Raw genomic sequence first — 13,512 nt, 5'->3', positions numbered from 1 at the left:
GAATCTTACTTCACTGACCTTGTTTCTTTTTTTTTTAAATTGTAAGGAAAGTTGGCAAGCTTACATTATATACCACACGCTCGCATTTTTCTATACAACGCTATTTGTTATTGAGATGAATAATAGTGTATTAACTGTATACAAAAAATGATTAAATATAATAAATTTTTCAAACATCCAAAGTTTGTCGCACATCAGCACTTTAAAGAGTGTCATGAAGTTCTAAAAAAAAATTGCACCTACAAACTGTTTAAGTAGTAGTATTGTACTATTCTTTAAAGTTCAAAAGAGACATACCTCTAATTTTAGTCATAAATCAATAACGAAGTTTCCATCAAATTATTATTTAAGTACATCCATTGATCGTAAAGAATACCAATAAAGACTATTCAATAAATAATCTCCTTTTTTAGTTCCATCTATGAGCTGCAGCTTGTTAATTTTTCTCCTTAAAAACGAATAAATAGTCATTGACGAAATATTGTCATTTGTAAATGACGAATCAAAACCAAATAAATAAACTACATTACGAACAGGAAGATCACAGACAAAAACAATACTTAAACTTATTAAACTGACTTATTGAACAGGCACTGTGGAATCTTCCTCATTGGTTAAAATCACATGACCACCAGGTAAAATATGTACAAAAATAGTAAACAGCAATGGAAGGGTGATCTCCCCAATCTAAACATGTAAAAATTAATGTGGTACATACAAAGTTCTATATATTCTTTTCAACTACAAATAAATTGTATGTACTTAAATAAACGTTCCTCGTAATGCACTAAATATAAACGTGTAAATATTAATGTGGAACATACAAAATTCTATATCCTTTTCAACTACAAAGAAATTCTATGTCCTTAAATAAAATGCCCTCGTAATGCACTAAACACATGAAACGTTTGAAGCAGTTACAAAGAGTTCTACAAGAACATAATGTGAAATGTTTAAAATATACTCGGACACATTGTGTTTTATAAAAAATGAAAAGATGGTAAGAACAATGTGTCAACCATCTCAAAAATAAGTAAGATCTACATTTTATAGGTTTTGTCAGTATCAATTTAAAAAAAAATTTAAAAAAAACAAAAACAAAAAAGACAGACGCTTTTGTAAAACCTTTTTTTAGTGGATGTAAATTATGATTAAGCGTGTATATACAAGGATTGAATTAAAAAAAATCACTTTACGTAAACGAAAATGCGATGGGTCTTAAAATTTTGAAATTGCTTTTTATATAGAGAGGATGACTATACCTTATTTAGCGGGGTATAACACGGGTGGTGATGAACTTTGACCGGGTTATTGTGACGTGTGTTGTAACACATGAGGTACGCCCAGCGCCGTCTGTCGGAGTCGTTTGGTCCGCTACAGTGAAGCAGATTGCAGCTATTGATGAGGACATCCCCTGAATAGAAAAAAAACTCATTTCAATTAACGGCAACATTTCATGTGCTCCAAGACACTAACTATTTATTAGTTTTAGAGATATCACAATACTAATTAATTAATCCACACTTTACAAAAGTTATGTCCATTGGCCGCCATCTTTTGGGGAAAACCCGATAGATTTCTCACAGTAGCCTTTGTAGTTTAGAGGTTTATGACTTTGTCATTTGACATTAGAAATCCGTTTCCGTTGTGTATTTTTGATTGCCCAAAGGTGAGCCAACACACATATTGAAGGAAAAAATTAAATTCCAAAAGATTTCATAACAGGACCCCCAAATACTTTGTTGCATAAAGAGAGAAAAAGTTGGTTTTTTCCCTTTTGACCTTTGGGCTGACCCCGCAAAGGGAAACAACTGTTGCAGATGTGGATCGGGCTATTATCTAAGGACGACGGACCCAATTCCATTTGAGCAGATATATCGCAGCTAAAAGGAGTAATTGTTACAAACATGAAATCTCAATATTACGTCACAATCACTAAAAGTCGATGAAAAATCGCTTATGACACATTGTATATCTGTACAACGTCATCAATACACACTTCATGTAGCGCAAGTACGTAGTGGCTGACCTTGCTATAATTTATCATGCTATATTTACATTTTACATATTATTTACTTGTAAAGTGTGTTGAAAGCTATGGCAGTTATAACACTGTCATGCACACTGGGTACTCAAAGGTTAAAATGACGAGTTTTATTATGACGTCATAACATTGAACGCTGTAAACTGCAACGTCACAAGCTAAAATCAAAGTTCACGCTTGCAGCTGATGCTTTGGCTCTTCCATTAATATGAACTTATCCTGAGGATAAGATAGGAATTTTAAGGTATAAATCACATTCGCAGACAAGGCATGAAGTTGAAAAAATGTAAATATAAGCATTAAATCATGATTTTTTTAAAGTATACATTCTCTTAACCACAGCGATGTGTGCATACAAATTTTATTTTAATAATTTTTTTAAATTTAATTAATTTGTATGCACACACCGCTGCAGTTGTGAGATTGTATACTTCAAAAAATCATGATTCAATGCTATAAAAATAAGTTTTTCAACATTATTTAACACGCACAAATATCTTTAAGGAATGTAAAGTACTGTACTGAGTTTGATATTAGTTCAAGTTAATTGTAACCATCTACATAGATTAGTTAACAGAATTTGAGCAAGTGAACAAATCATTTACATTTCGATCCGCTTCACTACTTGCATTGAAAATAGAGTAAAACCGCTACTGTGCTTCAATTTTATCATACACAAATGCAAGCAAACTCTGATAGTTGTTTTGTTTCATACATCAATCCTTAAATAATGTACATAAATTTTTTTAGAGTTTGCGCTGTACTTTTCGTGAAAAATTGGAGAAAAAATTACGACAAACCGTACTTTGGCATGTGGCCCCGTCAAAACGAAGTCAAAATTATCAAATAAGTGTCATATTTTAATTTGGATAGAAAATCTATTGCAGAATTTCTTAAAACTTATTTTTTCTCTCACAAGATCGCTTTTCCCCATTACAGTGTGTGCAATTGAAAAAGAGAAGTAACACGGACATTTTTTGAAATGGTCCCCACTAAAAAACTAATTCTATTTTTACGTTATTTTTTTATTGATTTTTATTAGGGATGTCAAATCGGTTAATTTTTAGTACTCGGTTACTCGGACGTTTTTCCGATCGAGTACCCGGGTACTCGATAAAAGTGTAAATTAATATGAACAAGTACATTGATAACTGTAAAACCTTGTGATTTAACATGTTTGTCGTTACCCCCGTATAGAATAAGTTTACTTCGCACAGCTGACATTTTACGTATTTTAAATCTTCAGTTCTTTTAAAATATTTGCAGACCTTTGAAGTCGGTGGCGGCATTTTAGGTCTGCTCAATTTCTCTACTGTGTGCTATTCAATTTATATAACAGACTATAATTATAAACGATGTTCAGTGAAAAAAAATCATTTAAGTAAGCCAAAAATAGGGTAGAAGACAGCCAAAGGTGAGAAAAGCTAGGTAACAGGTGCTTTGTCACGATAATTACTATATAAACACTGCCACAGGCGATAACGGTCATTTAGCATATTTAGAGGCGTAGGAAATCCTAATTACTGTATGTACAAGTGCAATTGACATTTTAAGTTTTAAAACCGATGTTTTAATGCATTATTAAATAAACTTAGAAATATAAAAAAATATATACAACCGAGTAACCGAGTACTGATTTTAGTATTCGATACTCGGACGTTCGATCGAGTACCCGGTTAACCGGGTACTCGTTGACATCCCTAATTTTTATATATCCTCAGTAACTCTAACTCATATTAAATTTTTATGAAAATCACAAGTGAATTGAGTCCGTCGTCCATAAGAAATAAACAGCAAATTTAAAAAGTTCACCGGGATATGAAGTTAGTTTGTCACGTGATCAAATCCTCTGAATTCCGAGGGGCTTCTCAGTAGATAATCCAAGCGGCAAGCGATAAGCGCGTACTATGATCATTATGACGTCATGAAAAGGTTTTGGTTATTCTATAGGTTCATATAAGGAAACATATTTGCAAATGTAAATATAACACAATTACATCATTAATAAAACGTTAAGAATACTCAGAGGTTACAGTAAGCTATTCAATATAGGTTTAAAAGTTCTTGTAAAATGGGTTTTTTTATCACGCTTTTCAACAGTATTAGAATTGTACATTTTGTAGAACGAAAAAACAATAAATGATTTCTTTCTGCACAGGGCAAAGTGTTTACTGACTTTTAGTTTGCAGTGTTCCGGTTGGTTAATGTGCCGTTTGTGAACCGTAAGGTACTTGCCGTTTCCCCAATAGATAGTTCTCCGCAACCTGAGCACGAGATAACATACAAAAGATTTCTTGTTTGACATGACATGTTGTTGTTAACGGAAAACTGTTTCCCACCAAAACTAAAATGATGTCCTTGTCTATTATAGGGGCAGGTGCCACATCGTCAATCTTGGCATTTGGTAACTTAGAATTCCAATCTTTCTTCAGAACTCGATTTGGATACATTTGGATTTGGATACAATCTTCGGTTGTGTTTTGCTGTTCATATATTTTTGTTTTTCAGATATCTTAGCCATTGTTTCAACAGTCTTCAAGGCGTCGATAATAACGCTGTGAACAATCAGGGCGATGTTACATGTAGTATTTCTGGGATTATGGGTGCCAGTGTCAATATATTCCATTTTTTATTGTTGTTTTGCACGGGATTGAGGAGCTCCCCGGGGGGGGGGGGGTTCGATAGCATCATCAATAATTTAATTCCGATAACTTTGTTTCTTTATATACTTTTTTTTTAATTCTTGTAAATTTCTGTATTCTGTAACTAAGATACATTTTGTCAAACTCTTGATGATTGATATTAAAACTAGTTGAGTTTATTTTGGTGTTGTGATTTTTTTCCTCACATTCATATATATATATATATATATATATATATATATATATATATATATATATATATATATATATATATATATATATATATATATATATATATATATATATAAAGTTAAACTTTTTCAAACGATGTGTTCAAATAGCGAATATCAGGTTTATTACATGAAGATTTCTCTGAAGCCTCAATGGAACCTCAAAAAATGTACCGAACAACCATCCATTCAAGTGAAAAGGAGATGACCCACGGTCAGACACCATGATGTGAAAGATTAAGTAGTGAGTATCGAACGATACATAACAATGGTAAACAAAAGAAACAGTAATACTGAAATTGTTGGTACAATTTTAACAATTTTGACCGGGCCGAATATTGTTTATTAGAAGCAAAAATACCTGGCTCCAGCTCCACATATATCAACTCGAGTTTCTTTTTAAGCTCTCTCACTCTGTCTATGTCGGCTGCTGTTTGTCCAGCCACAATGCTATGCTCGATGCGACCACATTTGTGGGAGCCTTTCAAAACCTTTTATGAATAAATACATCTTTCAGATCTCATAAACATTTGCAGATTTTTTATAAAAAATGAGAAATTTGCCCGGGATTTATTTCATTTAATTATACTATATTTCATTACCTTTAAGCACCCGTTGCCTTTATCACATTTGTCTAAGGCAATAAAAAACGTAAGCATTTCTGGAAAGAGGCAGCCATTTTTGTACCAATATCTAAAAATTGCGTTAAGAGGCATTTAAGCTTGGAGAAAAATTGTGAAAAATTTAGCTGGGTCTCTAAATTATGAGCTATTTGTATAAAAATTCATATTACCCCAAAAAGGGATCTTGAAATCATTACCCATAGTCTTGGTGCCAAAGAAAAGTTCCACCAGACTTAGCATTCTTCTGACTCAATTTTCCATGGTAATGATACACCTCTTTTCCTCCAAGCAGCTACAAGAAATATTGACAATTTTTACGATAGGAGAATAGGAAAAAAATATATGTATGTCGGAATTACGGGAAAATATCTCGTAATTCCGAGGAAAGATCTCGTAATTACGAGAAAAGATCTCGTTATTATGAAATGATTATGTTGTTATTACGGATTAATTATCTCCTTATAACGAGATAAGATCTCGTTTTAACGGGGGGAAAAAAACCTTGTTATTACTTGTTGATTTTCTTATTACGAGAAAAGATCTCGTTATAAAGAGAAAATATATCGTTATAACGAGAAATATCTCTTTATAAGTTAATGATAAAAAGATCTTGTTATTGCAAGAAAGATTCTATACAGAATGGGAATTGCCTCTTTTTTGTTTAAATTTCATCTTTAAAAATGATGGGTCCTGGGTTTTTTTTCGTTTTAATTTTGTAAAAGAAAATAGAATGATAGGGTTTTCACAGGATACGTATATTAAGTTCTCTACATGTACTTATTTATAATGAAATAAAGTTAAAATGTTATATAAATTGTTACAGCTTAAATAATAAAACGCTTATGCATTGCTCTTAAATATAATTTTTTTAAATAAAGCAAATTAAAGTGTAATATGTAAACTTTAGAACTTAGTATTCTAAGTTTAATAAAGAAATCAACTTCCTCTTCACATATTTTTGTTACAAAACTTTCCAAGATAACGGCATATATGTATAAAAAGTTCAAGAATTCGCTTTATTCATAATCTCCACCTTTATAGTAGATTAATACTTAAGAAATCTTTTTAATGAATCGTACCTTTTCCGCAGCATTGACAATTTTCTCGGACCTAGCTGCCATTCCTGTTACGTCATTTCCTGGGTGACTCCACAGTGTCAAATCTACCTCTCTTCCCAAACTGTCATCCATCTATTTCAAAATTATAAACTTTAATCAGCAAAGACAATATTTAAGTTTTAAGGTTAATTTGATAAAGTTTATGAATTGACTTAATATATTATTACACACTTTTATTTTGTTCTGTACAACTTCCTCAGTATCCTCAAAACACTTCTTTAATTTACGAACTTCCTCTTCGTCAAAGAGCTTTCTGAAAAGACAATGAGCTGAAACTCATTATATTATTTTGGTCAGGTTTTAAAGGGGCATGGTCACGATTTTGGTTAAAAAAAATTTCCAAATCTAAGGATTACAATGCTTCAGTAAGGCATTTTTAATAGACAACTAAAATTTGAGTGTCATTCGTTGAATTTTAAGCGAGTTACAGAGCTTACAATTCTTTGCTATGTAAACAAAGCTTTTGTTGTGAGCTCTGTCTCTTACTTATAACTTATCTACTGACTCTCAAATTTCATTTGATCATTAAAAATGCATTCCTAAAGCATTGTGAATCATAAAAACAGAAAAATAGAATTTGACCAAAACCGTTTTCCTTTCACAATTCTCTTCTTTCACACTTAGTAAGAACTTACCTAACAATGATATATCCATTGTCTGCATATTCGTTGAGTTTTTCCTCTGTTATCTCAAAATTGATGCCTAAAAAAAACATATGAATAAATAATTATGTATATGTTTTAAAAGGTTGATTATATGTAAGTTTTTTGTTCGCCACAAATTGACATTTGAATCTTGGAATAATTGTCCACAAATAAAGATATTCTAGGTTCTGGTGTTGTGCGGGGCCTCTTTTACTAATCAAGCCGTATTGTTTTAAAATTAAAAATATCAGTTCCTACTACCGGACATTGAACGTGCAAAAATAACTTACCATTGTTCATATTTTGATCTCATTTTAGCCTACCTGGACAAAGTTGGGGAAAGCATATTGCTATACCCTCGGCCTCTGTATCTGGTTGTTTTTAAGGGGCATGGCCACGATTTTGGTTAAAAATTATTTTTCTGATTTTAATGTATACAATTCTTCAGTAAGGCATTTCGAATAGCCAGCCATTTGAGTATCATTCGTTGAGTTACAAGCGAGTTACAGAGCTTAAAATTCTTTGCTATGTAAACAAAGCGTTTGTTTATATTTTGAATGCTGAAGTGAAATTGCAGTTTTAGACCAAAAATGAATGTGTTAAACATTAGGAACTGTTTATCTATGATTAAAATGAATAAAAAGATAGACAAATCAGCTTAAAAAATATTTTAACTGGTATATTGAACTTATGTAAACAAAAACAGGGCACGAGCCTTGTTTACATGACAAAGAATTGTGAGATCTGTATCTTTCTTATAACTCCATGAATGACTCTCAAATCTTCTATGGTGGCAGGGGGCAGTTTTTTTTTATACAATTCATTGTAGCCAAGGGATGCATGTCTTCGGAACTCCGTGACTAGAATTTCCTCAGTTCCCATTCAGCACAAATACCTTTAATTCACTCTTTATAAGGCCAATCACCAATTTCTGAAGAAAATTACTAATCAAAACCTGTTAAATTCTCTACATACTGGTTTTTATGAGATTTTGACCCTTTCATCTTTTGCTAATTTTTCATGATTTTTCTGATTTTTAGACCTCCCCCAGCTAATTCCCTGCAGAGGGTTGACCTTCCGTACCGCGTGCATGTTGCACTATCACATGTCACAAACTTACCGGTGTTTAGTTTTCAATGTCCCATCCACCTACTTTTCGTCTTATTGCAGAAGGATAAAACGTACGCTCAACTAGGACCTTGGGTCCCCGAAAATAGTTCTCCAAAATGAGTGTATTAATGAGCACTTATGGAACTCTTTTACAAGTGAAGATAAGAATGTAAATCTACTTTCTTTTTTTCTATATCCATAGGGAGACCACAGGTCACCTTACGTCCTAAAACAATGTCGTAATCATTTTGTTAATCAATACGGTTACAAAAGTTACCTAACATCTGCCTAGTGTCAGTTTTACAATATTGAGATTCATCAGAAGTGATCCACTGTAGGGAGACCAGGGGTCACCTTATGTGTAATATCAATGGGGAGATATCATCCGGTTATCTTATGACAATTTACAAGATTAATATTTACTGGAAGTCAGTCATTTTAGAGAGACAGGGGATTAAATTTAGTGGAATGTTCGTTCGAGACCAGAGGTTACCTTAGGTCCTATATATGAAGAGAGAAAAATAATTTTGGTAATCAATAGAGCAGGTGTCATGTTAAGTGAAATATTCATAATATGCCTGGAGGTCATATTATATTAGGACCTATGAATTCTATTAATCTATAGGGAAATTAGAGGCCCAAGCACGTAGCATCGGGAGGGGGGGGGGGGGCTTCCCCCCAGTCCCTCACGGATTAGGATTTTGAAGACTGGGGGATTTTTTTTTTGCTTGTCACGATTTTTGAAGATTTTTTGGATGAGTCTGCCCCCCCCCCCCCCACTTTAAAAAACGATGCTACGTGCCTAAGGTCACCTTTATAGATTTTTAAGGATACAGATTCACCAGAAGCCATTTACTGTAGAGAAACAAGGGATCATTATAAATACAATATCAATAGAGATCACCTTAGGTCCTGAATCAAGTGTTGTTATAATTTTGGTAATATATTGGAAGACCAAGTTCACCAAATGCCATTTTTAAAGATGGATAATCACTAAAAGTTCGCCACTGTAGGAGACTACCTTAACCATAAGTGGAACTTCAGTAAGGAAAGCCAACGTCACCTAAGGTCCTAAATCAATGAAATGAAACTGTTTATTTATGCTTAAAATATAAATTAAAAGATAGACAAATCAGGTTTACAATTTTTTTTACTCGTATATTGAACCTATGTAAACAAAAACTGGGCACGGGCGTTGTTTACATTACAAAGAATTCTCAGCTCTGTATCTTGCTTTCAACTCCACGAATGACTCTCAAATTTATTTCATCATTGGTAATGCATGTCTAAAGCATTCTAAAAAATAAATATAGAAAAATAGAATTTGACGAAAATCGTGACCATCCCCCTTTAATTGAAATATGCCTAGGGGGACCAGAGGTAACCTAGGTTATTTTATTCTCTGTTGTATTAATTCTTTATCTCAAAACGGAGATCTCAGGTCATCTTATGTCATATTACAGGATGGCGAGTCACCAGTTATCCACTACAGGGTGCCCACAGGTCACCTTATATCATTTTACACAATGGAGAGTCACTCACTGGTCCTCCGCTGTAGGGTGACCAGGGGTCCCCGTATGTCGTTTTACACAATGGAGAGTCACTGATCATCCTCAAGAGGATGACCGATGACACTCCATGGCGTAAAATGATATAAGGTGACAACTGGTCACCCTACAGAGGATGACCGGTGACTCTCTATCGTGTACAATGACATAAGGTGACCCCTGTTCACCCTACAGTGGATGACCAGTGTTTCTCCATCGTGTAAAATGACATAAGGTGACACCTGGTCTCCCTGCAGTGGATGACCGGTGACTCTCAATTGTGTGAAATTACATAAGGGGGCACGTGGGCACCCTTCAGTGGATGACTGGTGACTCTCCATCATGCAAAATGACATACGGGGACCCCTGGTCACCCTACAAAGGACGACCGGTGACTCTGCATCGTGTTAAATGACATACGGAGACCCCTGGTCACCCTGCAGTGGACGACCGTTGACTGTTCATTGTGTAAAATGACATAAGGTGACCACTGGTCACCCTGCAATGGACTACCGGTGACTCTCCAAATTGTAAAATGACATGAAGTGACTCCTGGCCACCCTGTATAGGATAACCGATGACTCTCCATCGTGTAAAATAATATAAGGTGACCCCTGGTCATCCTACAGTGAATGGTCGGTGACTCTCCATCATGTAAAATGACATACGGGGACCCCTGGTCACCTTACCAAGGATGAACGGTGACTCTTCATCGTGTAAACTGATATAAGGTTACTCCTGGTCACACTACAGAGGGTGACCGGTGACACTTCATTGTGTAAAATGATATAAGATGACCCCTGGTCACCCTACAGTGAATTACCGGTGACTCTCAAACGTGTAAAATGACATACGGGGACCCCTGGTAACTCTGCAGTGGATGACCGGTGACTCTCCAACGTGTTAAAGGATATAAGGTGACCCCTGGTCACCCTACAGTGGATGACCGGTGACACTCCATTGTGTAAAATGACATACGGGGACCCCTGGTCACCTACAGTAGTTGGGCGGTGACTCTCCATCGTGTAAAATGATAAGGTGACCCCTGCTCATTCTACAGTGGATGACCGGTGACTCTCCAAAATGATATAAGGTGACCTGTGGGCACCCTGCAGTGGATTACTGGTGACTTTACATCCTGTTATATGACATAAGGTGACCCGAGGTCTCCGTATTGATATAAAGAATTAATACAACAGTGATAAAAAAAAACGTAGGTTACCTCTGGTCCCCCTAGGCATATTTCAATTATTCATCGTGTAAAATGACATACGGGGACCCCAGGTCACCCTACAGTGGTTGACCGGTGACTCTCCATTGTGTAAAATGATATAAGGTGACCTGTGGGCACCCTGCAGTGGATAACTGGTGACTCTCCATCCTGTAATATGACATAAGATGACCCGAGATCTCCGTATTCATATAAAGAATTAATACAACAGTGAATAAAACAACCTAGGTTACCTCTGGTCCCCCTAGGCATATTTCAATTATTCATTGTGTAAAATGACATACGGGGACCCCAGGTCACCCTACAGTGGTTGACCGGTGACTCTCCATTGTGTAAAATGATATAAGGTGACCTGTGGGCACCCTGCAGTGGATTACTGGTGACTCTCAATCCAGTAATTTGGCATAAGGTGACCCGAGATCTCCGTATTGATATAAAGAATAATACGACAGTGAAAAAAAACAACTTAGGTTACCTCTGGTCCCCCTAGCCATATTTCATTTATTCATTGTGTAAAATGACATACGGGGACCCCTGGTCACCCTACAGTGGTTGACCGGTGAGTGACTCTCCATTGTGTAAAATGATATAAGGTGACATGTGGGCACCCTGCAGTTGATTACTGATGACTCTCAATCATGCAGTAATATGGCATAAGATGACCCGAGATCTCCGTATTGATATAAAGAATTATACGACAGTGAAAAAAACAACTTAGGTTACCTCTGGTCCCCCTAGCCATATTTCAATTATTCATTGTGTAAAATGACATACGGGGACCCCTAGTCACCCTACAGTGGTTGACCGGTGACTCTCCATTGTGTAAAATGATATAAGGTGACCTGTGGGCACCCTGCAGTGGATAACTGGTGACTCTCCATCCTGTAATATGACATAAGATGACCTGAAATCTCAGTATTCATAAAAAGAATAAATACAACAGTGAATAAAACAACATAGGTTACCTCTGGTCCCCCTAGGCATATTTCAATTATTCATTGTGTAAAATGACATACGGGGACCCCAGGTCACCCTACAGTGGTTGACCGGTGACTCTCCATTGTGTAAAATGATATAAGGTGACCTGTGGGCACCCTGCAGTGGATTACTGACGACTCTCCATCCTGTTATATGACATAAGGTGAGCCGAGATCTCCGTAATGATATAAAGAATTAATACAACAGTGATAAAATAACTTAGGTTACCTCTGGTCCCCCTAGGCATATTTCAATTATTCATTGTGTAAAATGACATACGGGGACCCCTGGTCACCCTACAGTGGTTGACCAGTGAGTGACTCTCCATTGTGTAAAATGATATATGGTAACTCTCCATTGTGCAAAATAACATAAGGTGACCCGTGGGTACCCTTCAATGGATGACTGGTGACTCCCAATTCTGTAAAATGACATAAGGTTACCTCTGGTCACCCTACAGTAAATGACCGGTGACTCTCTTTATTTTGAAATGACATACGGGGACCCCTAGTCACTCTACAATGGATGACCGGTCACTCTCCATCGTGTAAAATAACATAAGGTTCACATAATCATAACGACATTTGTGTGGGAAATACAGGTAAGGAGGCGAATTCTCTTTCTCTCATGATATTTATGTTAAGGTGACCCCCTGGTCACCCTACTGTGGAAGACCGCTAACTCCCCATAGTGTAAAATGACTTAAGGTGATCCCTGGTCACCCTACTGTGGAAACCGGTAACTTTCCATTGTGCAAAATGACATAAGGTGACCCGTGGACACCCTTCAGTGGATGACTAATTAATGACTCGCTATCCTGTAAAGTGACATAAGGTGACCCATGGTCACCCTAGAGTAGATGACCGGTGACTCTCACCTTATGTCATATAACATGATGGTGAGTCACCAGTAATCCACAGTAGGGTGCTCATAGGTCACCTTATATCATTTTGGAGTGTCACCGGTCATCCTCTGTAGGGTGACGACCAGGGGTCCCCGTATATCATTTTACACGATGGACAGTCACCGGTCATTCACTGTAGGATGACCAGGGGTCACCTTTTATTATTTTACACAATGGAGAGGCATCGGTTATCCTCTGCAGGGTGGCCAGGAGTCACTTTATGTCATTTTACAATTTGGAGATTCACCGGCCGTCCACTGCAGGGTGACCAGTGGTCACCTTATGTCATTTTACACAATGGAGAGTCAACGGTCATCCACTGCAGGGTGACAAGGGGTCTCCGTATGTCATTTAACACGATGCAGAGTCACCGGTCATCCTTTGTATGGTGACCAGGGGTCCCCGTATGTCATTTTACAATATAGAGAGTCACCGGTCATT

At 36.2% G+C, this 13,512-nt stretch overlaps 1 protein-coding gene across 4 annotated transcripts in view; it reads right to left on the bottom strand.

Moving 5' to 3' along the window:
• Positions 1 to 13,512, bottom strand: part of LOC128156932 (L-proline trans-4-hydroxylase-like) — a 36,822-nt gene that overhangs the window by 17,154 nt on the left and 6,156 nt on the right. Inside the window, exons 2-8 of one of the 4 annotated variants that reach the window (XM_052819271.1) lie at positions 7,293 to 7,359; positions 6,829 to 6,910; positions 6,619 to 6,747; positions 5,737 to 5,831; positions 5,519 to 5,609; positions 5,278 to 5,407; positions 1,263 to 1,414 (exon numbers count right to left, since the gene is read on the bottom strand). The exons of 1 other annotated variant lie outside the window; for it this stretch is intronic. In XM_052819271.1, the coding sequence (XP_052675231.1) occupies positions 1,263 to 1,414; positions 5,278 to 5,407; positions 5,519 to 5,609; positions 5,737 to 5,831; positions 6,619 to 6,729 (579 nt within the window). In that variant the 5' untranslated portion in view covers positions 6,730 to 6,747; positions 6,829 to 6,910; positions 7,293 to 7,359. The remainder of the gene's footprint in view (positions 1 to 1,262; positions 1,415 to 5,277; positions 5,408 to 5,518; positions 5,610 to 5,736; positions 5,832 to 6,618; positions 6,748 to 6,828; positions 6,911 to 7,292; positions 7,360 to 13,512) is intronic. 2 more of the 4 variants (XM_052819270.1, XM_052819269.1) reach the window with 2 other exon arrangements.

This window comes from Crassostrea angulata, chromosome 7 (genome assembly GCF_025612915.1).
Source record: "Crassostrea angulata isolate pt1a10 chromosome 7, ASM2561291v2, whole genome shotgun sequence".
Lineage (NCBI taxonomy): Eukaryota > Metazoa > Mollusca > Bivalvia > Ostreida > Ostreidae > Magallana > Magallana angulata.
The sequence above is the reverse complement of the archived record's forward strand: the minus strand, read 5'-3'. Positions and strand labels throughout refer to the sequence as shown.